The following is a 23,462-nucleotide window of genomic DNA, read 5'->3' on the forward strand; positions in this document are numbered from 1 at the left end:
TCCAAACTTCAAATTATCTGATAACAGCCTTGGTGTCTGCATTAGAGCAAAATATCTCATTACTGCAGAAATGACAGATGATGTTGATATTTATGGGCAATGTGGCAAAATGTATGCACAAGCAAACATTCTCTCAGGCAAGTTTACTATGTGCACAGATGGAGCGGAGCCGTCTCTGTTCAGAGCATATTGTACACAAATATACAGCACAGTTGAGGTGAAACTACAAAAAAGTAAGCTTACAGAGACTTCAGGTGGTGTATAATGATGCTGGTAGAATATTACTGAAAAGACAGAGATGTAGTGCAAGTGACATGTTTGTGTCTGCAGGAGTGAATTCTTTTCAAACTGTCTTAAGACATCTCATGTCTCATTTATCTCTCAAAACATCATAACTTTATTGTGCTTCTTGTCTTGTAATGTGTTATATGTAATGTCTTGTTTTTTACCTGGACTTTGAGTCTGTAATAAAGTTTAGGTTTAACTGAATTTATCTGGGACACAACAGAACTGAACTGTAATAGGGGTCTAAAATTGGTAAATAATGCTCTTTAATCACAGTACAGTTTTGTTGTAATCTGTCACTAATTACCCTCGAATAAAGACCAATAAAGTGTCTTATATTGTCTAATAAAGCACATATTGTTTATAGTTTTTGATGCAAAGCACAGTTTATAACTTCTTATTAGTGTACTATATAATTAAGTGCATTGTACGTTGGTTCTTCCCACCTCTGACGAAGGTCCTCAGTCTTGCAGGAAGCATGACTGTTTATGACGGCAGGCGAGTTTCTCAGAAAGACGTCAATCTATCCAGTGCCAAATCTCAAAAACACACACTCGACAATTGATAAATCCTCTCTGATAACGGCAAAACACACACAAACCCACACACACACAAAAATAATCACGGCTACGTCACTGTGTGGGACATTCAGTGGCATTCATGCAGAGTGAAACCTGTCTGGTTTACTTTAGAAAACCACTGTAGACACGAGTTTTTCTGCAGCCTTGTTGCTTTTCGCACAGCCTCCCTTAAAGGGCAGCCGGCTCATCCCTTTGATGACTGGCGGCGGGATTTGCTGTGATAATGTCTTCAGGTGCCAGAGGATTGGGATTAAACATACTCCAATTTAAACAGGAAAGTTACCATGGTGATGACCTTCAGTTTTTACCTCAGATAGTGTACACGTGAGGAATATGTGACTGGTGTTATTGTCCAGAGATGCTCTGAAACAGCAGCGGCTTTGACAATGATTGCACTTTTGAATCCTTCATCAAGTTATAAACTCTGTCCTTGACAGTGGTGGACTCAGGCTGTCTGAGGGGCAGGGGCAAAAGGATAAAAGGGGCATCAAAAGGGAGCCAGGCCTAAAGTCATTTTTGAAACAGTTTCAATTACTTATTTTAAAAAAAGGGCATTTCAACAAATTTTCTCCAATGGAAAGGCACTCAAGAGTGCACTTTCACGTGTCTTCTTCACTCTAAGGGCACCATAGAGGTCACATTTTCTCTACTGAAAAAACACTTTAGAAAGTACTTTAGCACATTTATCTAGTGGAAGAGCATTTTAGAGGGCACTTCAGCACATTTTTTTTTATTGGAAAGGCACTTTAGATGCATTTTAGGAAATTCTAGAGGGCACTTAATTACATTTTCTTTAATGGAAGGGCACTCAAGTGCACACTTTTGCACATGTTTTCCACTTGAAGGACATTCTAGAGGACACTTTAGCATGTTTTCTCCACTGAAAAGGCACTTTAGAGGGCATATGAGCATGTTTGCTCCACTGGAAGGAAATTCTAGAGGGCACTTTAGCACATTTTATCCAGTGGAAAGACACAGTAGAGGGCACTTAATTACACTTTCTCCACTTGAAGGGCACTCTAGAAGGCACTTTAGCATATTTTCTCCACTAGATCGGCACTAGAGGACACTTAAACATGTTTTCTCCACTGGAGGGGAACTTTTTCACATCTTATCTACCAAAGGGCACATGCAGGTAACATTTCACACGACAGCCATGCAGCAGGGAGACTGCACAGTGCACAAACATGACCGTAACAGTGTTGAACAGCCTGAATTGAACTACGTGCCCCAAAAGACAAACTTCAGACACCCCCATCTACACCTCAGCAGCACCTTGACCCGTCAACCCTCCGTCAGCCCTTCAAGCCTTCCCCTCCCGCCCTAATTAAGGTGAAAGAAGCCTTTCAAATAAAGCTGATGAGGGCTGACGTGGGGCCGCTCTCTCGGCTGTCTGCGGACGAGAGCACCCAGAACAGGTTCCGGTTGAACGGGCCTGGAGACTCACGGTTTGGGGTCAGTGTCTATCCCCCTCCGGGGCAGTCCGTTCACACTCTCACACCTGCCTGTCAAAGGAGAGAGCAGCAGGACGTCATCAGAGAGACAGAACAGAGAGACAGACGGAGAAGAAGCCGAGGGAGAGAGTTTTCACAATTTTAAATAAAGCACAAACCCCAGCAGACAGCAATAAAACACAACAATTATTATCAGTATTGACTCGAGCCAATCTCAGCAGCACCCTCGAGGCGTGGTTGGTCAATATGAATTGCAACAGTCTTGTAGATTTGACTGCAGCTGATGAGGTCAAAAGTGTAGCCAGACTGCCTCACAGTGGAGGCTGAGTGAACTGCAAGAGCAGAAACGCAGCTGCAGGATCATCTTACACAAAAATGATTTATTTGAAAGGGTGTGCAGAAGCCATTACACTGTCATAATAATGTCATCGCCAACCCTCCCGAATTTCCCAGAAGACTCCTGTTTTTTAACTGACCTTTCCTGTGATCTCAATTCTCCTGATTTATGACAAACGTTCACACCTTTTTTGCCTTGTCATTATCACAACCTGTTTCTGACAGCCTGTATGACTCGCTGTCTCCACCCTAAAAAATAATACAGCTACACCAAAATATATAAAGGAAAAAGGCCATGCGATTCCTAACATCTGCTGGGTCAATTTACTTTTAGGAGCAGTGGCAAAAAAATAATGAATGACAGAAAATTGTTGCCAGAGAACGCAAATTCACACCAGAGGGGCAAATTATTCTGTGCTCTCTCCTGAGAAATTATGGGTAAAATTAAAAGTATCTAACACAAAAACACTGTTACAGTGAACTCAAACCCTCCCTATGTTTAAGGTCTCAAGGGTGGCAAGTATGGTCCCGCTGCCTGACATTAGTCCTTATGAATGTTCCTGACTGTTGTCATTGTGTGTCATTCAGTCAATCACGTCATCTCTAATACGTTCAGTTGACATAGCTTGAGATGTCTTTGTTGTGACAACTTGACATTAACTAAGACAATAAATCCATTGAGAGGGTGCCCTGGTGCGAGTATTTGCATATATGGATAGATGATGAGCTTTCATTTCATGTTGCTAATTTAGTTTTCTAGAAATAAATCTTGTTTTATTTTCAGTTCTTTTTATTAACATTCATTTTAAATCTGAAATTAAAAGATTTACAAGTGAAAAAGAATAATAAAGAATAAAATAAAGAAATAAAGGAGAAAAAAATATAAAGAAACTTAGATTTCTATGAATCATAAACATTGTCTTTTCTTTTTATTTCTTCATAATGTCTCTGTAAAGTTGCTGATATTGAGTTTGACAGATTATCAGGCAGATTTCTTTAATTAATTTACTTCTTTCTTAATTTTCATATTGATTTTAGGTCGCTGACTTTACATCTGGTCAATAAAAACTAGCCTTTTGGTTAATTCGGGCATATTTATATTAATGTTTAATAATATGTTCTGTCCCCGGAAAATTAATTAATGTTAATGAATGAAGGCCACACCCCTGTCACCTGTCCATCCTGAAAACCAATCACTGACCGTTTTTTGAGCGGTCGGGTCACGTCACGTCAGACGTAAAGGGAAGTGATGGTGTCTGAAAGATGGCGTGGGAAAAACGCCACGTGAGTCTCTGAAAAGACCGAATATCTCCGGAATCAGCCGATCAGTAATCTCCCTTCACAGCAGGTGAGTTTGTGAACGCCAGGTCTTCATTTCCTTTTTTTCCCCGTTTATTTTCTTCTTTCCAAACTTTTGGTGTTTGATTTCCTGTTTGATCATGAACCAACAAACTGAAACCAGTCCACAGATCTCTAATGAACTTTGTTGGCGAGTTGATTTACTTTTTTTTACTCTTTACTAAACTGAACCACGAAAACTTTCCCAAAGATCCTCATTTGATTTGTTTCGGTGAAGTGGGTTTACTTTTTTTTTTGTTTTTTGTTTTTTGCTGTTTATTGTTGAAGACCTGAAAAGTTGTGTTTTCATGTTGAACTCTGAAGAGTTTCAGAGAATATTTATTTGGACTTGATTGAAAATGAGTCTCTCTCTTGTCTCTTGTGTCTCTCTGGTTAAATTGTGTTTTTTCATTGTCTTGTCAATTCACTGATTTATACTGAACTGACTTGTGCTGCATTGTCACCCTGATTATTTGTGTGCTGTTGTTCTGGTGGTTCATTTTTATGAAAAGTGTGTTTATGACAGAGTGTATTCATGCATCCATGTGGGCGAATGACCTTTTAAAATTTCAAACAGGAAATCAGATTAACTCAGGCTGCACCATAAAAACAATGCTGAAATATTTTGCTGACAATCAGTGCATCAAAGTGATTTTTGCAAAATGTTGAGTAATGAATGATAACTCCTCAAACTACCATGATCTAAACATCTTTTCACAGATTAGGCCTCATTCAACAGTTTTCCCCACAGTTTTAAATGTAATTACCCACGTCCATCTTTTTCGACATGTTTTCTTATCATTTCCAGTCAGCTGACCTGCATTTTTTATTCTTTCAGATGAGCTGAGCTGCAGACTGTCGTCACTAACGTGGAATCCAGAATCTCTCAGCAGCTGTCACAGGTGGGCTATTTTTAATACAATGAAACACAAGGTTATGAGACATTTCTGAAAATAATTAATATTATTGTGGGTGTTAAGGTTTATGGTTTCATCACCGTTATCATTTGGGACAGTTAAGTAAAATATAATGCCTCCTTTACTTTTCACAAATGTTAACAACTGTTGAGGGATTATCGCAAAAATGTGTGTACATGCATACACACACACACACACACACACACGCAAAAGTTTTAGGTAGGTGTGAAGAAATGCTGTAAAGTAGGAATGCATTCAAAAATATAAAATGTAATGGTTTATTCTGCGTCAGTCGCAGCTCGGCCGGCGCCTCCTGTGTCCAGCTGTTGTCTGACGGGCGCCTGACCTCCACCTTTTATTTCACAGCCTAATAATAGAAAGTGATTGTGAATATCATGCCACTTTTCCTAAGGCATTATAATCTGAGCGTGATTATGTCAAGTTATCATAACTAAGACATCTCAAACAATGTCAGCTTTGCATTAAAGATGACAGAATTGACTTTTTGATACATAAACAGTCATAAAGACTCCTTTGTGACAGTCTTACGCACACCCCTTCAAATAAAGTGTTATCAAAGACTCTTATAAGCTGCCATATTGATAAGACTTCAGTTTTTGTTCAGGATTAGAAAACAATCTGCTGATCCTGTCTGGCTTTGTTCCCTATGTTATTTAAAATGTGAATATGTTGTGATTCTCATATTCATGTTTATTACATTAGCAGTTTATGTATTGTCATACCCGGGGCACTAATCTGTCTAAGTAAGCTGTTCTGTAAACACTCGGTGTCATCAACATCAACAGACGTCCGTCTTGTCTTCTCTCTGGATATGATCTTATCATGTTCGCATTGTTCAGCCTGAGAGCAGCTGTTCTGTCCCAGCTGTTGTATTTGTGTTGGCAAATATTTGAATGGTGTTAAGACACACTTGTGTGCATGTAAACACACACATCCACTGCAAGAATTCAGATGCATGGCTTCAAATCATGTATCATTTTTGTTCTGTGATTGTGGAAGTTTTATAATTTTGTCTTGATGTTGTACCTCAGATTGTCAGGGCAGAGAAGGTGTGGAGCCACATTAATTTTATTACCAGACATTATATAAACAAAGAAACAAATTATTCTAAAGTACTATAGTCAACCAAAATAATGTTTAGCCTCTAAAAACACAGTATAAAAACACTATAAACTGTCAGTATGAACTTTCAACTGAAGAGCTTAAAAAGCTCAATTTCTAAATGTTTAAAAGTTGAGAAAAAAGTTTTGTAAAATGTACATTAAAAACAACACTTTTCAACCCATATTCAACTTAATACAGTACAAAGACAAGATATTTAATGTTCAAACTGATTAATTTCATGGTTTGATGTAAAAAACCCTCATTTTGACTTTGATGCCTGCAACATGTTCCAAAAACGTTGCGACAGGAGCGTGTTTACAGCTGTGATACAGATACTATTTGTTGAGCTTTTGAAGGTGAAAGTCTTTGTGTAAGGTGCAGAACGTGCTTTGGCATTGGCTGCTATTTCTGTGCTGTGATTGGCTACTAAGACTGCTGATACTGGGCTGTGATTGGCTGCTATTTCTGTGCTGTGATTGGCTGCTGAGACTGCTGATACTGGGCTGTGATTGGCTGCTGTTTCTGTGCTGTGATTGGCTGCTGAGACTGCTGATACTGGGCTGTGATTGGCTGCGATTTCTGTGCTGTGATTGGCTAGCACACCAGTTTATTTTTTATATTTCTTTGTGTGTTTCCAGATTGCTTTTATATTTTCATTTGCTTTTTAAATTTATTTAGAATTCCATTTGCTTTTTACATTTCTGTGTGAATTTCTTCTTCCTATTATGGAAATAAGGGGCGTGTCATTAAAAGTGTAATGTAATAAAATGTAAAAAGAAAATACAGAAATTAAACTGTTCACAGAAATAAATAGAGGAAAATGATAGAGAAAAGTAGAATTAAAAACAAATCAAATTTAAAATAAAAAATAAATAATGAAAACACATAAATCAATAAATAAGGAATATATTTTATTGAGTCATTTATTTTTCCTTTAATTATTCTTAATTTTACAGGACATATAAAATAATTATCTTAACATCTAAGACGAGTTCCAAGAAAATTACACAATAAACAGTGTGTAGTATTTTGTCACTAACTGGACATCATTAATTGTTTTATTTAATATTTTTCATACAATATATACAGCAGATTGTACTTCAGGTGAGGTGTGTTATATTCTTTAAGTGACTCAAACGTGCTGGATTAAACTCATCCGTGTAACGCACCTGGTCGCAGGTGCGTTAAAGGCTTATGTGGATTTTGCGGCGTGTGAGAAGTGTTTTTCTCGCCGTGTCTCCAAATATCTCACGCAGCTCGTCAGATGTGTGATTGACAGGAAGAAGGTTAATGATGTAACGACACACCAGCTGACTGAACCCTGGGAGCCATATTTAGCCACAGGAACATCTGCTGCAGCACCAGCTTCAGGCGTCGAGTCATTTCAAACAAAAAAAAAAAAAGAAAGAAGAAGACAGATGCAGCAACTTGATATTTGTTATCTGGCAGTTTCACAGATTGTGTGTCAAACCGAGGTGATGAACCCTAACAGCTTCTCTTCCTCTTTAATGTGGGAAGAAAATAATAAATGATCTCTGCCTGTTATTTCTGTACCTCCCTCAGGATCCTCTGGTTATTGGCTTAGTGAAATCCATTGAAAGACGCATCTACTTGAGCTCCGCTTAATGGCTTCAGTCCAACATGGTGTGTATAATCCACACAGTCACACCGAGCCCCCCAGTTCTCAACCTCAAGCACGGGAACTCCTTCTCGTCTATTTGAATAAATAAGCTGCATGTGGTGTGAAATTAGGCGGGGCTATTTGGCATTTTTTTCGGAGTAGATGTGAGAACTACACTTGGCATTTGAGTTGATGGATACGTGATGAAGCTTTAGGTCTACTTGAAGAAGCAGTGGAGCAGCAGAGGCAGAAACAGCAGCAGAGAGTTGAGCGGTGGCAGGCGGGAGGCGAAGCTCGTCACGTTGCAGTCGTCGCTGTAGCAGCAGTGAACTCTGACTCCTGGAGCTCTGTAGCCCTGACTGTTGGCCTGACTGCAGAAAGACTTGTAGGAGCACGACTTCATCACCCCACCTGGGAAAAAACACAGAAGCAGAGGTCAGGGTCACACTTTATTTTACAGTGCACTAATAAGTCATAAGGCAGTTGAGTTTTTCATCATTTCTTTTATTCAGCACATATAATACAAAGAACATACAGCTTGAAGATGCTTATTCACCTACACATGGATGGAATTATTCTTATTACTGGCAGTAATTTTCCTGATACATACGCCAATAAACTAACAATACAATAATTAAGTGTATATATACACATGATGATGTAATGACGGAGTCTAACCGCCAAAGACTTCATAGTTCTCATCTCAGTTGTGCTCATGTCAAATAAATATATTTTGTGAACACAGAACAAAGTCTCTCCTGGTTGAAATGCCTATTCTGAACTTCTTAAATCTTGCCCCTGACAAATACCCCTCATATTATAATAAAAAACAACTAATACTAATACTGAGAAAAGCTAAACTAAACATTTTAAAGCAATAAAAATTAAACTTAAATGAGCAAACCCACTCTGGGACCTAACAAACTAAAATTAAGAATTAAAAATTAAATAAAAATTAAAAACTAATTAAAAATACAAAACTATAATGCTCCCTATCAGTACACACTGACAGTAGAATTTAAACTGGGAAAACTGGTGCATGTACAGCGTGTCGTTTACAGACAGGTCGTCGGTCTCGGCTGTTTCTCATCTCTTTGGGAGTTGATGTGATATATTTCTTGTAAAACTGTGGCCTTGTGCAGGTTTAAACGAGTTTAGATCATTTTGTGAAGAGGAATTGTCTCAGTACAGGAACACATGGCGTCCTAATTAAGGATATTGATCGAGTAGAAGCAGCAAAGCTCTTCATTTCCTTAAAAGCCCCAAACCCCCTGCTGACTGAGCTGTGTCTCCAGACAGCAGCCTGTCCTCCAGTAAACACACACACACACACACCAGACACACACACATCCACACAGACAGGTACAAACACACCTTCCTGTTTCTTTCTTGTTGGTATAAAACCGGTAGAAGGAGAGCTAATGAATGAGAGGCTACTACACCGTCACTGTTGGACTCACTGTCATGGCCGACCACCGCGGCGCAGGCGTCAGAGTAGCTGGGACAAGATTTGGAACCTTGCCGGTTGCAGTCGTCATTGTTGGAGCCCATACAGGTGTAACATCGCAGAGCCTCACCTGAAGCAAGCAGAGAGGAAATACAGATACAGCTGCAGTCAAAACATCAAGAAGTTTCTAAAACTGATTGTGAAAAGAGAGTAAAAAAATAAGACAACATTTCAACTTGGTGCAACAGAGTTTTTGAGTTTTCTTCTTTAGATAAACTTGAATCTTTGGATGCCTGAAAATTAAATGCCTTTAATTGAGCATTTTAAAATATTAACCATTATTCACTTTACTCAACAATTCTTTTATTTCTAAAATTCAATTTTAGATTTATCTCAAAATTTACCTAAAAAAGAAAAGTAAAAAAGATTTTTCTCAACTTTTTCATTTTTACAGTGTAGATTTCCATGAAATGTTGTTTTATTAATTCAAATCATGTCATGTATATTAATCATATTTATATATACATATATATATATATGTATATATGATACATACTTGAGAAATCATGTTCAATAAGTTTAAGATACTAAGCAGAAACAACAACTCTTCAGTCACACTGACAAACATCACAACATCACGTGTCTCTTTAGAAACTTAATTTTTCATTGAGTTGATTGAACTCTGTACAGTTTACAAGTTAGAAGAACTCATATTTATAAGTTCTGACATGTTCTGATAATAAATTCTAGAATATTTAAGTTTAATAATAACTTATTTTAGAGTTAATTAAACTCACACATAAGTTAATGGCAGGGAAGCCATATAGAAACATTATCAAACCAGACTGAGTTAGTCGCACATTTAAAGGAAAGTTCAGTACCGTGGTTTTAAAATGCCAGCCCTGTGTTATTATGTTAGTGCTTCAGCTGATGTGAACTTTAAATGAAGGATTTTCCTCCAAATATCTCACTGAAGGTAAAAACACAGATGTATTGACCTCTGTCAGGGGGTGAATAGTCTGCTAATGTTACTGCCGCCGTGTTTGTCCTTTAAAAACCCACATTTAGACCGTGGTATGAGCGTGCCAGCTGCAGCCGCTCTGCAGCAGTAAAGACTGCAGAACACTGTGGCACACTAAAGCTGACAAAGTCCCGTTTATAATAAGTTCCAGTCCATTGCTAGTTAAGGTCAACTCTGCATATTTTTATCTTTTATTAGCAATTGATCAATGGCACATGTGTCAAACTCAAGGCCCACTGGCCAAACCTGCTCAGCAACTCATTTTATGAGGCTCAAGAGAACTTACACAGAGTATAATGTTCACAGTACGATCTCATGCTGCCTACAGTGTCCATAAACGTGTAATTATCAGCACACTGAAGGCATCTATCTCCAGCGGGTCAGAGGATCTCGCTGTGATTTTTCTCCATGATGAAGACCTTTTTTCATCCTGTCTCTCCATTGTGTTATGTCAGGAGGCTGTGGCTTCAAACAGGAAACTGTGATCATTTTCTTTGTTATGAAGAGCAGAGTTCTCAGTAAAGAAATGAAATCCTTCTCCGTCAAATTATCAGGGAGGAAGTAGAGCAAAGTTAATACCCAAAGTTTGTTTAATCTCTTTTTGAACACACTTCCAGGGATCCAGCCGTGTTTTTCTCTCTACTTTTCTCTTCTACTTACAAAACTCACGAAAATAAAACTAAAAAACACAGACCACGTCTTTACAAACATGTTGCTATCAGTGCAGCGAAGCCACGAGGCATCAGTACACGCTAGATATCATCTTAATGTCAGCTGTTTCCAGCAGCAACACTCCAGCCGAATGCCTGTAACTAGTTACGTTAATGAAGCAGCCTTGCAAAATGTCCACAAAAACAAAACTTGGTGCAAAGGAAAGTCATTTAATGAGAGATGGGAAAGCAAACACATATTTTTGCTTGATAAAGACAAGTTGTTGTTGCTTTTTTCGCCTCATACTAAAGTTGTACACTTGAATGTCTTGAATGCCATTAAGTTTCCTAGACTTCAGCCTTCAAAGTTTGTTATTAAGCATTTTGCAGGCTTTTTGGGATTGTTGCTGCCTAAAATGCCTAATTTCACAGCATGTTGCAGTGTTTTAAGGCACGTTTTTTGCACTGAAATTACAGGAGCAAGTGAAAATTGCAAAAAAAAAAAAAAAGTTGATTATTGTATAATTCATTAAAAAACAAAGGTGGACTGTTAGAAATAAAACATATTTGTTGTTTATTCTCCCTCTAACTGAAAAAGTGCAGCTGGAGTGTACTGCCACATAGCAAACTCAAAGTGCACAGAGTATTCATATTCTTTTGAGTACCCATGACAAAATAAAAAAAAAAAAAATAAAACATGTATGAGCAAGTTAACTGAGACGAACATGTGGTGTTTGAGCGGAGGGGGGGCTGCTACGTCTGGTATAATTCGTGGGAAGCTACAATGATTGCTCAAATTTTGCGTAAAAGATGCGACGATTAGACAAAATTACCAGGTTGTGCAGAATTCACAGTTGTTGGCTGAATTAGTGTTAATTGTTGTGATCACAGCACCACGACTTCCTGGAGGGACTGATTATGTAACATGATAACATGCAGATACATTCATGAGGTCTTACATTTATAACAGGGGAACCATGATGCTGTTATGACCTATCAAACTGGCGGCCCGTGGGCCAAATCCGGTCCTTTAACGACCTCAATCTGGCCCTTCAATCATTTGCAAATACGAAAAATATAATATCACTGTGATTTTATTCAAATAACCTGCAAACATTCAAACTTTGTTTGCATTGTTTATTAGAAGATCATCATTTTATTAGCAGACTTATGAGCTCGTTCATTGGTTATATCTGTTCTTAAGCACAGAGGTACTTGGAGAAAAAAAGTAAAGGAAAAAAATGAAAAGGTGGACTATCTTACACATTTAAATTTCTAACTTCACAGGTCAAACATTGGAAACGTAAACCTCCGACCCCTTGACACTTTACTTTGTCCAAATCTGGCCCCTCTAAAAAATAACTGACTATTCCTGCTGCAGAGGAACTCACATCTGCATGACAGTGAGAGTAAAATGAAGAGAGAGCTTTAATTACTCACTTCCTTCACACAGTTCTTCCCTGAATCAAGCAAAGAATTAAACGACTGACCTCGTATTTAAAAAAAAAAAAAATCTTTCTAACCTTCAGCTAAAGCTTGAGGAGCCACTTCAGCACATAAAACACTCAAATGTCTCTCTAAAGCTCTCCGGAGGAAGCAGCAGTTATTTGAGAACTAGCTGACCTTTGAAATATCGCTTTAATGCTTCCTTTTGAAAAACCTTCATCCGTCTCCTAAATTCTAAAATGGCCCTTCAGAAAACAGCCTTTAATGCTGCTTTCCTAAGAGGATCAAACAGAGCTGGACTTATAGGAATCACCGGAGAGCTTCAAACATCTTTTTTTTTTTTTTTTTGTGGCAGCACGTCTCTTGTCTTGACCATCAAAAAAAAACGTCCTTCAACCTGTTTCATCGTTCAGTTATGATACAGCGAGGACAGAGAAGTTACACACAGAGGTTTACACCAGAGAGGTGATTCCTACACTGTAAAACCGAATGCTCAAATTAATTATTTATAGTTAGTAGTGAAAAAACAACTTTTGTTTAGAGGTTCTGTGAACTTAAAAATGTTCAGTGCCAGTAAAATTTCTTTTCTTTTGTGTTTATTAAACTCATAATTTTCAGTTAATGATGGAAAAATATTGAGTTTACTGAAAACGACAATTTGTTTTTATACTTAACAAAAAAAACTTATTGTAGAAGAGGTGTGAATGAAAATTCTTAGTTGCATTTACTGAAAATATTTGAGTTGTTTTGATCAATAATCTTAACTCCACCTCCATGTTCTTTTGAGTTTATGAACTCTAGAAAAATATTGCCACTGATTGCCTCAATTTTCTTGAGTACTGCAAATTTAATTGGTTTTTACAGTGTAATAAGAAAACGTAATACATTACACTGTAAAAAGTTTTATTTATTCACGTTAAAGCCTCTACAAGGAGTTTGTAACTGGTTATGAAACCATCTCAGCTTAATACTGATGACCTTATGACCTACATAAGCAAACGAGAGCATCTGCAAGATGATTCTCCTGCCGCCTGATTCTCCTTGAAATCAGATTAAACGAGTCTGTTTTTAGATTTTCCAGTCAAAGTTACAGCGAGTCGTACGTCCGCCAGTTAAAAAGAAGCAGGAGGAGACATTCATTTAGATCATTTTATTTTCTATGTAATATTTTGTGGTTACGGTGGAGGAAACGCAGCCGCAACACAATACTAAAGTTTCTTGTAATTAAACTGATCATGTTTAGTTTTCATTTTCAGAACACTTCAGGACTTGTTAACATGAATAAGTTCTTCTAGAGTGAAATGATGAGTTGAATGAATGTTCTGTACAGAGATCAATCAGCTCATTAAATTAAGTTTCTAAAGAACCATGATCAGCATATAAGCAAACTTCCCAGCATGCATAGTTTGTCAATGTGACTGTTGGTTTAACTTAATATCTTAGGCTTAATGAACATGTTTCCTCAGGTTTATTTGACTAGAAAAGTTTATTAGTTTTGAATTACTGCAAAATTACCTCAACTTGCCTTTTCAAATTCAGTCAAATCAAAAATTTAAGTTGGCCCGGACACTAACTTAGTAAACTTTAATCAAGTTTTGTCCAGTGAGTTGAATTTAGTATATAACTGGACTAAAACAAATATCCATATCTGATGAACGCATGAAGCTAAATTTCTGGATTGAGTTACCTGTTACTTGTCACCTGGATCATGCACCGAGCACATTAACACAGTTTTAAGTACCTGTTTTGTTTTGTTTTTTTAATTTTGTTAGTTATTTCTTCAGTGTAAACATTAGACAAAATAATTTCCCCATTAGAGGCCTAAAGTGAAAGATGTAAAGATGTTAATACCCGTCTGCCCCCAGTCTCTCCTCACCTGTGTGTTATTTCTGTGTTTTGTTTTTGGTTCTTTTATATAGTAAATTTGATTTTGAATTTTGGGTCAAAGGTCTCTAACTCATTAATTTTGTGCCACCTGGACTTTTGTTCGACAGTTTGACCGTCTGCATCCAAAACAAACAATGCAAAAGCACAAAACGAGGCTGTCAGACTTGTTCCTGGCTGCTTTATTCAAACAAGCACCGAAAAGTTGCACCATTGAGGACAGAAGCTTGGCCACGTTTTTCAACAGTATCATTAACTCAAAGAGGCCAACTTTTCTATTCAACCAAATACTGCAGGAAAACACAGATAACCAGATTTGTCATGGTGGTTCCCCGCTCGAGAAAAAACACTACAGAGCCAAAACAAATTGGAGTAATTTACCTCTTAATATTCGTCTAATAAAAAATAAATTAACCTTTAAACAGAATATGCAGAGTTAATTATTGGAATGCTGATGATAAATTGTGTTTTGCTTCATCTGAGTTGCAGAATTCTCTTTTTGATAAAGATTTTTAATCATTTATATATTGTTTTTAACAGTATTTTACCTAAATATATGCACAATGTTAACTGCCTTAATGTATAGATTATGTTAATGTAATTTGTATGCAAATTAACATCGTGTTTATTAATTTAATTTATGTATGTTTGATGTGGACCCCAGCTGATTGCCATGACATTAACCAATCGCGATTCTGTAAATAAACAAACTTTTTAAAGTTTTACAGTGAACTAAAAAGTCTGACTTTCCGCCCTTTTAACTGATAAAAACACAATTTTAGCAGCTAAATGACGAAAACAACAACAGGAAGCCAAACTCTGATGCTTTAATTTGAGTATTTGCTCTCATTACTTTGTTGACATGGCGTGGTGAATACCCCCCTGCTGTGTGTTGATGACCCCAGTCTATCCCCACTGCACAGCCGCTACACACACATGCTATAAGCATTAGCCCCCAGGCCTATTAAGAGATTAGCTGCTGGGATTGCATGCTAGTTACAGAGGAGGATGACAGAATGAAAGGAGGCAAAACTGTGGCAAATTGCCAGAGAAATTAGCAGCAATTTTCACAAAAAAAAAATAAAGTGTCAAGAGGTCTTACTGTAATATAGTGTTATTAAAAAAAAACGTGAGGCTTTTTCTGAAAAAGAAAGATAACTGTTGTGTTGTTCAGTCCAAGATCTCGTCTCTCCTGGAAGCTGTTGTAGACAAAGAGGTTCCTACTTCTTAAGAAAAAGCTGAAATACAAAAACTGTTCTTAGAAATTCAAGGGAGAGGAGCACCTAAGAGGCCAAATAAATAATAGGTAGACAAAAGCGCAGAGATCTTAAAGGAAGCAAGGATGAAGGTGAAGATGGGAAAATGAAGGTTATAAGAAATTAAAAAAAAAACAAAAACTCAGTCCTTACTGTTGTTTGCCAGCAGAACCAGGGACAGCAGCAGCAGTGGACAGTACTGGACAGCTCTCATGGTGCTGGTGGTCCTCGCTCGTCCTGATCACACTATGAAAAGTAGGTTGTTTGCCCCCTAAAGCCCCCGGAGCTTAATCTGACCTATCAGTTGAGCTAATATCCCCTCCTGCCCTGCACTGACCAGCAGATTACCAGGCCCCTCGGCCGGGGGCCTCACAGCTCCGCGTTGCTGGGTGTAAATGGACAGGTGAAGGAGATAAGAGGAGCAACTGCAGATTCATCCTGAACCTTTCACATTAAAAGCTTCTGTGCTTTGGCCACGCCCACCCCGAGTCTGACTCTTCCCTATCTCCACCTGGTCCCAGTCCTCACATCACCCTGCAGTATCTCAGCTGATCACCACGAAACTGATCAATTCTACATCACAGTTCCAGTAAATCATGTCAGTTTGGCTGCCGTCCGTCTCAAAATACAAAACTGACGCATTTGTGAAACGTTTATTGAACACTGCGATCATTTAAAGCTTTAATTCCTAACCTTTTTTATCTGATGTATCTCCAGCTGCTCTCTTGTCATGTTCTGATTGGTCAATTTTCTTTTCAACCTTCAGTTTTAAACTTTTTTAGGGGCGTCGTGATGTTCATGCTCATGTTCATCGTCTCAGTTCTGAACTGCTGTTTTGTTTATGTTGTGTTTCTGCTTTAGTTGTCTCATGTAATCTTGGCATCATTGACTGTGAGGGCCACCCGTCAGTGTAAACAAGTAAATAAAGGTTGAATCAGTGAATGCATGAACTGATATTAACAATAACTGAATTCTAAAACATGAAATATTGATATGTTAATAATACACACATGATAATGTTGTGTAAATGTACTGCAAAACGCACAATAAACAAAGTTAAAGATGGATTTTTAATCAGCTCTTCTTTTTAATATAGATATTGTGATAATATTATTTATCATTTTACCACAATAATCATGTGTGAAAATCTAGTTTTGACAAATTGTATAGGTTAAAAGTGGAAATACTTCCAGTGTTTTTTGGTGATTCTGGGATTGTTGATGTTCAGGGTTTTGATCTGAAGGTTTGCATTCATGAAAAAAAAAAACACTTTGAGAGGCAGGAGCTTAACTGTCAACCATTTATCCTTTATTTTCAGTGATTTATTTCCACCTCTCTGCTTGTTTTCACACACTCAGTCGCAGCACTCAGTGTGAAGGCAGGTCCTGTGCAGTTTATTGGTTACTGTGGCAAAAAAAATATGAGTTCAGCTTGGCAGCAGTCAGAGTTCATCTTAAATTATTAGAATTTTTGCTTTCAGTTCACTGTAGTTTCAGTTTGTTTGGTTTTGCTCCTTTCAGTTTAGCTTTTATTTTTAAAAAGTATTTGGTTGTTTTTTAGTGTGTAGTATTTAGTTTTTATTGCAGGTTCAGTTAACTAAAATGTTTTTTCACATCTAGTTTTTTAGTTTTTAGAGCAGTTTTGGTTGTCTAATAACCTTGACAGCAATTTACTATTATATTTGCGTGTTTATTTTCCTCCATAAGACAATAATGTGTTTAAATATGTATTTAAAGGTGCATTTTCAAACATTTCAAGCACCTTAGAGCTGTAGTTGTTATATTTATGTACATATATATACTTTAAATAATTAGACCTAATTGCATTTCCATTTCTACAGACAAATTAAAGGAAAAGACTAGAAAATTAAATTTCATGTTTCGAAAGGTGTCACCTGTCTGTGAATAGACTCGGAGTCCTAGCTGAGCCAATTATAAAACAATCATTCAAACAATTATGAGACAAATTACTTCAGTTTCAATTAAATCCTTTTCTTTTTTTGTGTGTGTTATTTTTCATTTTCAAGCCAGCACTCACTGAAACAAACCTCCCAGCATGTTGTCGTCTGTTGGCCTCTCACTCTCTGCTCCATCAGAGGTCACGACTGACAGGTCGCACTCAGCCCACTCTTATTTTATTTCTTTATCTAAGAAGAAAACTATTCAGTCAGAGGGGAATTAATTATGAAAGTATTTCAATTAAAATTTCTGGCAGTTTGAAGCAGTTTATCTAAAAATCGGAGCACCTTTCAAACCTTGAAAACACTGCCGTAACTGTCTGGGAGACATTTTTCCTTGAGTTTTCAGTTAAATGTTTTTAATTTAATCAATGTTTTAAGTCATACAGTCAATATAAGTTGATTAAGAATGTAAAAAGTAAAAGATAAAACATCTAAAATATACCACCTTCAAAATAATGGTTAGTTAAAAAATGTGATGTTCATGTAAGATTTTATTTTGATGTTTTCTTTGTAGTTTTCACATCGTCTATTGACGAATGAGACAAAATAAATCTTCAAATATTTCCCTGAACGGGTGTAGTTACATCTGCATTAAAATTCAAGAGTTTTCAAGGATTTCCAGCACCTGTAGGAACCCCGGTCAGTGGAAAATGTGTGTAAATGAGCAGAGTGAAGCCAGCGTGCTGTATTGCCATCTTTTATTGCACTTTGTAAGCAGATGCTGTACAGTAGCTGTGCAGAGAAGTTTATTCCTCAGTGTGACACAACGACCATAGCAGGACGAGGACAGATCCATCCAAAATTAAATTACTCCTGGTCACAACTGAATACAGTCACGAGTAGTTTGCTTTATATCAAAATAAAATCCAAAAAATAGTCCCACGATTTCATCGAGAAAGCTATGACAAGTATGACAAATATCTACAAGGTTACATGAGGGCAGCGGACAGAGGATGACAGAGTAACTATCAAAAATGCAGATGTTTCATATTTCCTACAGTATATACAAACGTGAACGTTACGGGTTCTTCGTTCTCTCACATGCAGTAAGCTAGTTTGTGTTCTCTTAGTGGTGTGTCGACATGTGACGGATGAATCTAAGTCTCTGTTACTCTTTTTCAAAGTCTATCTTTCTCTTGTTTTAAGAGGAGACAACAACAGGAGCGGGTAAACAGTCTTCTCCCTCAGTGGCTGTCATGGCAACATCATTATAGATAATTTAACCCACAAACAACGCTCTCACTTCTCTCATTCACGCTCTTACTCACACACAGACACACGCACGCACACACACACACACGCAGGCAGACACACTCATTAGTGATATGATACGTTTTCTAAAAGTTTAAACCAGACCCCTGATACAGTACGATACACTGACACATCAAAAATGTACAGAGTGATTACGAGGAAGCCATTCCTGTGGATCCTGTATACACAAAGTCAGTAGGAAATTTAACCCAGAGACCGTTTTTGGCCTTCGATGTCCATCAGTCCTCGGAGGAGTGGTAAATATCACTGATCCGCTTCATTTTCCCACAGCCACTCCTGCTCTTCTCTGTGAGATTTGGCCTGGGCGTGGTGGTCTGGTCGCTAACTCTTCCCCATCTTGGCGATCAGCTCATCGCAGATCTTCGTCAGCTCCTCGATCTCTTTGTTCTGTAAAACAATTAAGATTTAATATATACGTGTTCACGCTGATTATTTTTTTATGATTTCATGTCATTTTACAGAACATGACCGTGGTGAGTGAATTCTGACCGACCTTTTGCTCCAAAGTGCGCTCCAGAGAGTCCACCTTCATCTGCTCCTTCCTCACACTGGCCTGGTAGGCGGCCTGCTCCTGCTTCGCCTTGGCTCGCACCTGAGCGATCTCTGCGTTGGCCCTGGAAACACAGAGTTAATTACGTCAATGAAAATCCTCATTCACTCTCAGCACAAATGACTCTGCAGTTGTCACAGGTATTTATCAGCTCCAGTTCTGATCCACAGGGATGTAAACATGTCGGTGGACACACTAATTTCACCCCTTTTGCCTCCATCGATAACTTCTGCAACTCTTTTGCTCCTTTTTCCTTCACATGTGCTGCTTGACTCAGACTGACTCACAGCAGAGTTTGTTATCTATAAGCTTTTATTATGAAACAGTAAAATCAGGAAACGTTGAGTTTTCATCAGCAGTAACATAACACGACTCTGAAGCTGAAAGCCAACATGAAACAGTAAAATAAAGCAGATACTTGAAAGTACAAACGGCAAAACATGAGAGAAACTAAACTTTAAACTCAGAAGAAATAAAAGAACTGAGAGCCAAACAGAGACGCTTTTAAAAACACCTTTCTCTCTGCTCTCCTACCACACACACAAGTTCACATCAGATAAAAAACTGAAAGGCAAATGGGTCGACTGGCAAAGGAAAAAAGGCCATTTGCCTATTTTTAAAAACCCTGCATATATGCACTACTTTTGGTGGGAAAAGAAAAAAAGGGGAACAATCTGTCTGTGGACACTTTTCTCTTATATTCAAAACAAAAGACAGACTGCATGTATCGCTCCTAATGAGGACGAAACTCTGTGGATTAAAGACGTGTGACAAAAAACTCAACAGCAATTTGAAAAGACACCTGAAGACACACCAACCAGCATCTGCCAAAGTAAATCTCAGTTATGTAAGTTGAATGATTCTGTAACATGTATTTTAATTCCCTTTTAAAACCAAATTCATCGTAGTTCTGTGTGGATTCAGGGCGTATTCCCATGCTCTGTTAACACATTTTTAAATTTAGCAGAATCTATCATCTACTCCTTATAAAAGATCATTTATAATTTCTTACGACCCATAAACAGACACTAACTTATTCAGTGAACATTTAAGATAATCACGTTTTAGTTTTAGGTCCATGTGGAGTGAATAAACATCATGTTTCCCTTTAATCTCTGATGACATATCACGGTCATTTCATGATTTACTACAGTAGATATATGACATATTTCTTCTTTAAACATTGACATTAAGAGTTTCACTGAGTAAACTGTGACCGAAACAAAATAAAAACAAAAGATGACTTTAATGACTTTAATTAACCACAACTGGGTGGGCGACTAAGACCGAAACTAATTAAAAATCTTGTCAAAATGAGGACTGGATACAATGAGAATCAAGTGACCTCTCCATGACCTGCACAAGCCTGAAAATGTTTGAAAAGCCAATACAGAAATAATCTTTTGAAATTTCACATAGAGGGAATATAAATAAACTAGAATCGGGTAATTATAACGGCTTATATCCAAACATATCTCAGCTGTGGACTGAGGTGTTGTGTTGTGTATTGTGATGTTTTCCCTTTAGGGAAAATAACACTGTCATGGTGGAATGAACAGGAGATAATGAGAGCGTGTATCGACTCACTTGTCTAGTTTCTCCTCTGCGTGAATCTTGAGGGCTTGATAGCGCTGCTCCTCCTTACGGACCCTGGACAGATACTCCTGAGCGCACTTCTTCAGAACCTCTTCATTCTGAACGGAGCGGGAAAAGGTTTAATTACTTGCCACGAGGGGTGTCGAGATAAATTTTAGATGAGTTACAAGGACGGTCGGGCCGAAAACATTCGTTAGTTGTGAATAATTTGTGCGTGTTAGTCACCTTGCGGAAACCCTCCAGTACGTCTTTCATCTTCTCGTACCGTCGGAAGAGGTCGGCCAGAGACTTTTCTACGGAGTTGAGGTCGGCCAAGGCCTGGTCCTTCTCCATGATCAGCTGCTGGATGGTGTGATGGGACAGAGACTTCTCTTTCTGGTCATCCTCTGATGGACACACACAGACATACTGTACGTCAGATTATCAGTCTGAGTACTGAAGAGTGCAAATAAAATAAAGACCTACACCAACAAACATACAAACAAACACTTTATTTCTGACAGTATATCACAATGGATTTGTGGGTTAGTATGATTTAACAGCATTTATTCTACACTATATGAGAATAGAAATATCAGAGAAATCAGTGTAGCATGCAAACAAACACTGAACAATGGGGAAATCAACCATCGAGACGGAGCTGACAGCTGGTTTGCCTTCAGTGACTTCTTGACCCTTCAGTATTACATGACAGAGCCCCCTCCCAGCTTTCCCTTACCTTTCCTGTCACAGGCTTAGACGACCAACCTGCTTATCTCACTAAATCTGCATGAATGACTTTCACAACCAAATACAGCACAGAAGCAAAATGCAGATGTGCATGTAAAGGTTTAATGTATGTATGTACATTAGAGCTGGGCGCTTGCAAACAATATCTCAATATTTGTATATGATATATAACGTATGATATATATCAATATACACATTTTCTCCAAAATAATATAACATAAATCAAATAGATAAAAATAGTGCAAACATGTGATCATCTTCTAAAATATGGTTCACTGCTGTTGATTAAACTACTCAGCAGTATATAATAGGGCTGGACGATAGGGACAAAATCAAACATCAAAATTAATTGATTAGTTGTCGACTACTACAGGGACAGTTCAGATTATTTGAAGTGGGGTTGTATGAGTTAATTATCAATAGTAAGTGTATTCACTGCAGTAAATGGCAGTCGGCATGTTCAGAGTTTAAAGATGCAGAGAGGGGTACCTGCACAGACGCTGTGGCCTGGACAGAGTCGGCAAAAATTGGCATTTTATCCACTTAAATAAAAGGTCCCCCTAATAAAATTATAACAGTGTAATTGTGTGCTATATTCAGAATATTTTCACTTACTTACTTTGCCATCAGACAGCCTTTTCAGACAGGGAACCGCCCTTATATAAGTCAAATATTGCTCTCTCCAAACCAACCAAACTCCAGAGGCAAAATCAATAATGTTTACCTCCCAGAACACAAGCTTCTAGTCTACTGCTGCCTCGATCTGATAGTTTGGTAACTGTTATTGTGTGACTTTGGTGAATCCACACTATTTGAACCTTTAAAACACCAAAGTCATACAATAACACAAACAAACTAACCAGCCAAGGCAGCAGTAGACCAGCAGCTCCTGTGCTCTGCAGGGTAACATGAGCGATTTCACTTATGGAGTTTGGTTGGTTTGGTGACAGCGGTTTCCTGTCAGTAAAGGTCGTCTGATGGCAAGATAAAGAAGTGAAAATATTCTAATTATAAACTGATATTCTAATGTTTTTTAAGTGGCTAAAATACCTTTGTTTTGCTGACCCTGTCCAGAGCAGTGTGTTGCTTAGCTTAATGTGAATATCTTCTAATGGCTCCACTATGGCAGCATTTTATGGACCAAACAACTAATCGATTAATCAATATAATATTGATATATTGTCCAGCTTTAATGTACATCTAAAAGGTTTGGAACAAATTTGCATACTGTTGTACCCCAAAGAACAGCTGGATCTCCCCCATTAAAAACAACACAGTGTCTCAAACATTCAGGATTAAATGCAACTACGTGGACAAAGAGATGCCAGTGGATGAGATGAAGAAAGTGAGCACAGCTGCTCCTCTCTCTGACGAACGGACGTACGGACGGATGGAGAGGTGTGAGCAGAAACAAACAAAGTGAAGGACAGTCGCGCGTTACTCACCTGGCATGCCTGTCAGGGTTATCAAATAGTGAGGGGCAAAGATGGGAGCAGAACAGAAAAGAAGGGACTGTGTTAAGTCAAGCTGGGAGGGCAAGACACGTGACAGAGCCGAGTGTTAGACAGAAGCAGAGACAGATTGTTCCTTTTTTGTGTGTGTGTGACGGTGCTTTAATGAGAGTAAGAAATAAAATTCAGCAGCAAAAAAAAAAAAAAAAAATCAAATTTACAGGAATGTCTAGAGGTGGCGAAGAAAATGAGAGGTGACAGCAGGAATAAAGCAGAGACAGAACCTGCAGCAGGATTTAATGAGTCCAGAGAAGTCAGACACGAGTGGGTAAAGGTGAGCACTTCCCCCTCAAATGACATCAAGATTCAGTTCATATCAATTAAACATGAAAGCGAGCACAGAGCAAAGCTAGCTGGTGTTAAGATAACTCTCTGCAGTCAGTGGCAATGGAGTAGGGCGCACAAAAATCTTATATAGTATATTTTTCTCAGTTTGCAAATAAATGAGTGCAGCAAAAAGTAGTGGCAGCAGTTGGGGAACAA

The 23,462-nt window shown here is 38.0% G+C and overlaps 2 protein-coding genes across 15 annotated transcripts in view; both read right to left on the reverse strand.

Annotated features, from left to right (window-relative positions):
* Positions 1-6,926: 6,926 nt before the first annotated feature.
* ly6pge (lymphocyte antigen 6 family member pge) lies at positions 6,927-15,794 on the reverse strand. Its single transcript, XM_084735902.1, has 3 exons — positions 15,515-15,794; positions 9,118-9,234; positions 6,927-8,068 (listed from the first exon to the last, which is right to left on the reverse strand). The coding sequence occupies exons 1-3, from the start codon at positions 15,573-15,575 to the stop codon at positions 7,875-7,877; spliced, it is 372 nt and encodes a 123-aa protein (XP_084592028.1). The 5' UTR covers positions 15,576-15,794; the 3' UTR covers positions 6,927-7,874.
* A 2,208-nt stretch (positions 15,795-18,002) lies between these two features.
* Positions 18,003-23,462, reverse strand: part of tacc2 (transforming, acidic coiled-coil containing protein 2) — an 80,501-nt gene continuing 75,041 nt past the window's right edge. For all 14 annotated transcript variants that reach the window (XM_084736410.1, XM_084736398.1, XM_084736404.1 and 11 more), the window contains 4 exons: positions 20,965-21,125; positions 20,731-20,837; positions 19,087-19,207; positions 18,003-18,980 (listed from right to left, as the gene is read on the reverse strand). In XM_084736410.1, coding sequence (XP_084592536.1) covers positions 18,915-18,980; positions 19,087-19,207; positions 20,731-20,837; positions 20,965-21,125 — 455 coding nt within the window. In that variant the 3' untranslated portion in view covers positions 18,003-18,914. The remainder of the gene's footprint in view (positions 18,981-19,086; positions 19,208-20,730; positions 20,838-20,964; positions 21,126-23,462) is intronic.

The sequence above is a fragment of the Lutjanus erythropterus genome, chromosome 14 (assembly GCF_056507025.1).
Source record: "Lutjanus erythropterus isolate fLutEry1 chromosome 14, fLutEry1.hap2, whole genome shotgun sequence".
Taxonomy (NCBI): Eukaryota; Metazoa; Chordata; class Actinopteri; order Lutjaniformes; family Lutjanidae; genus Lutjanus; species Lutjanus erythropterus.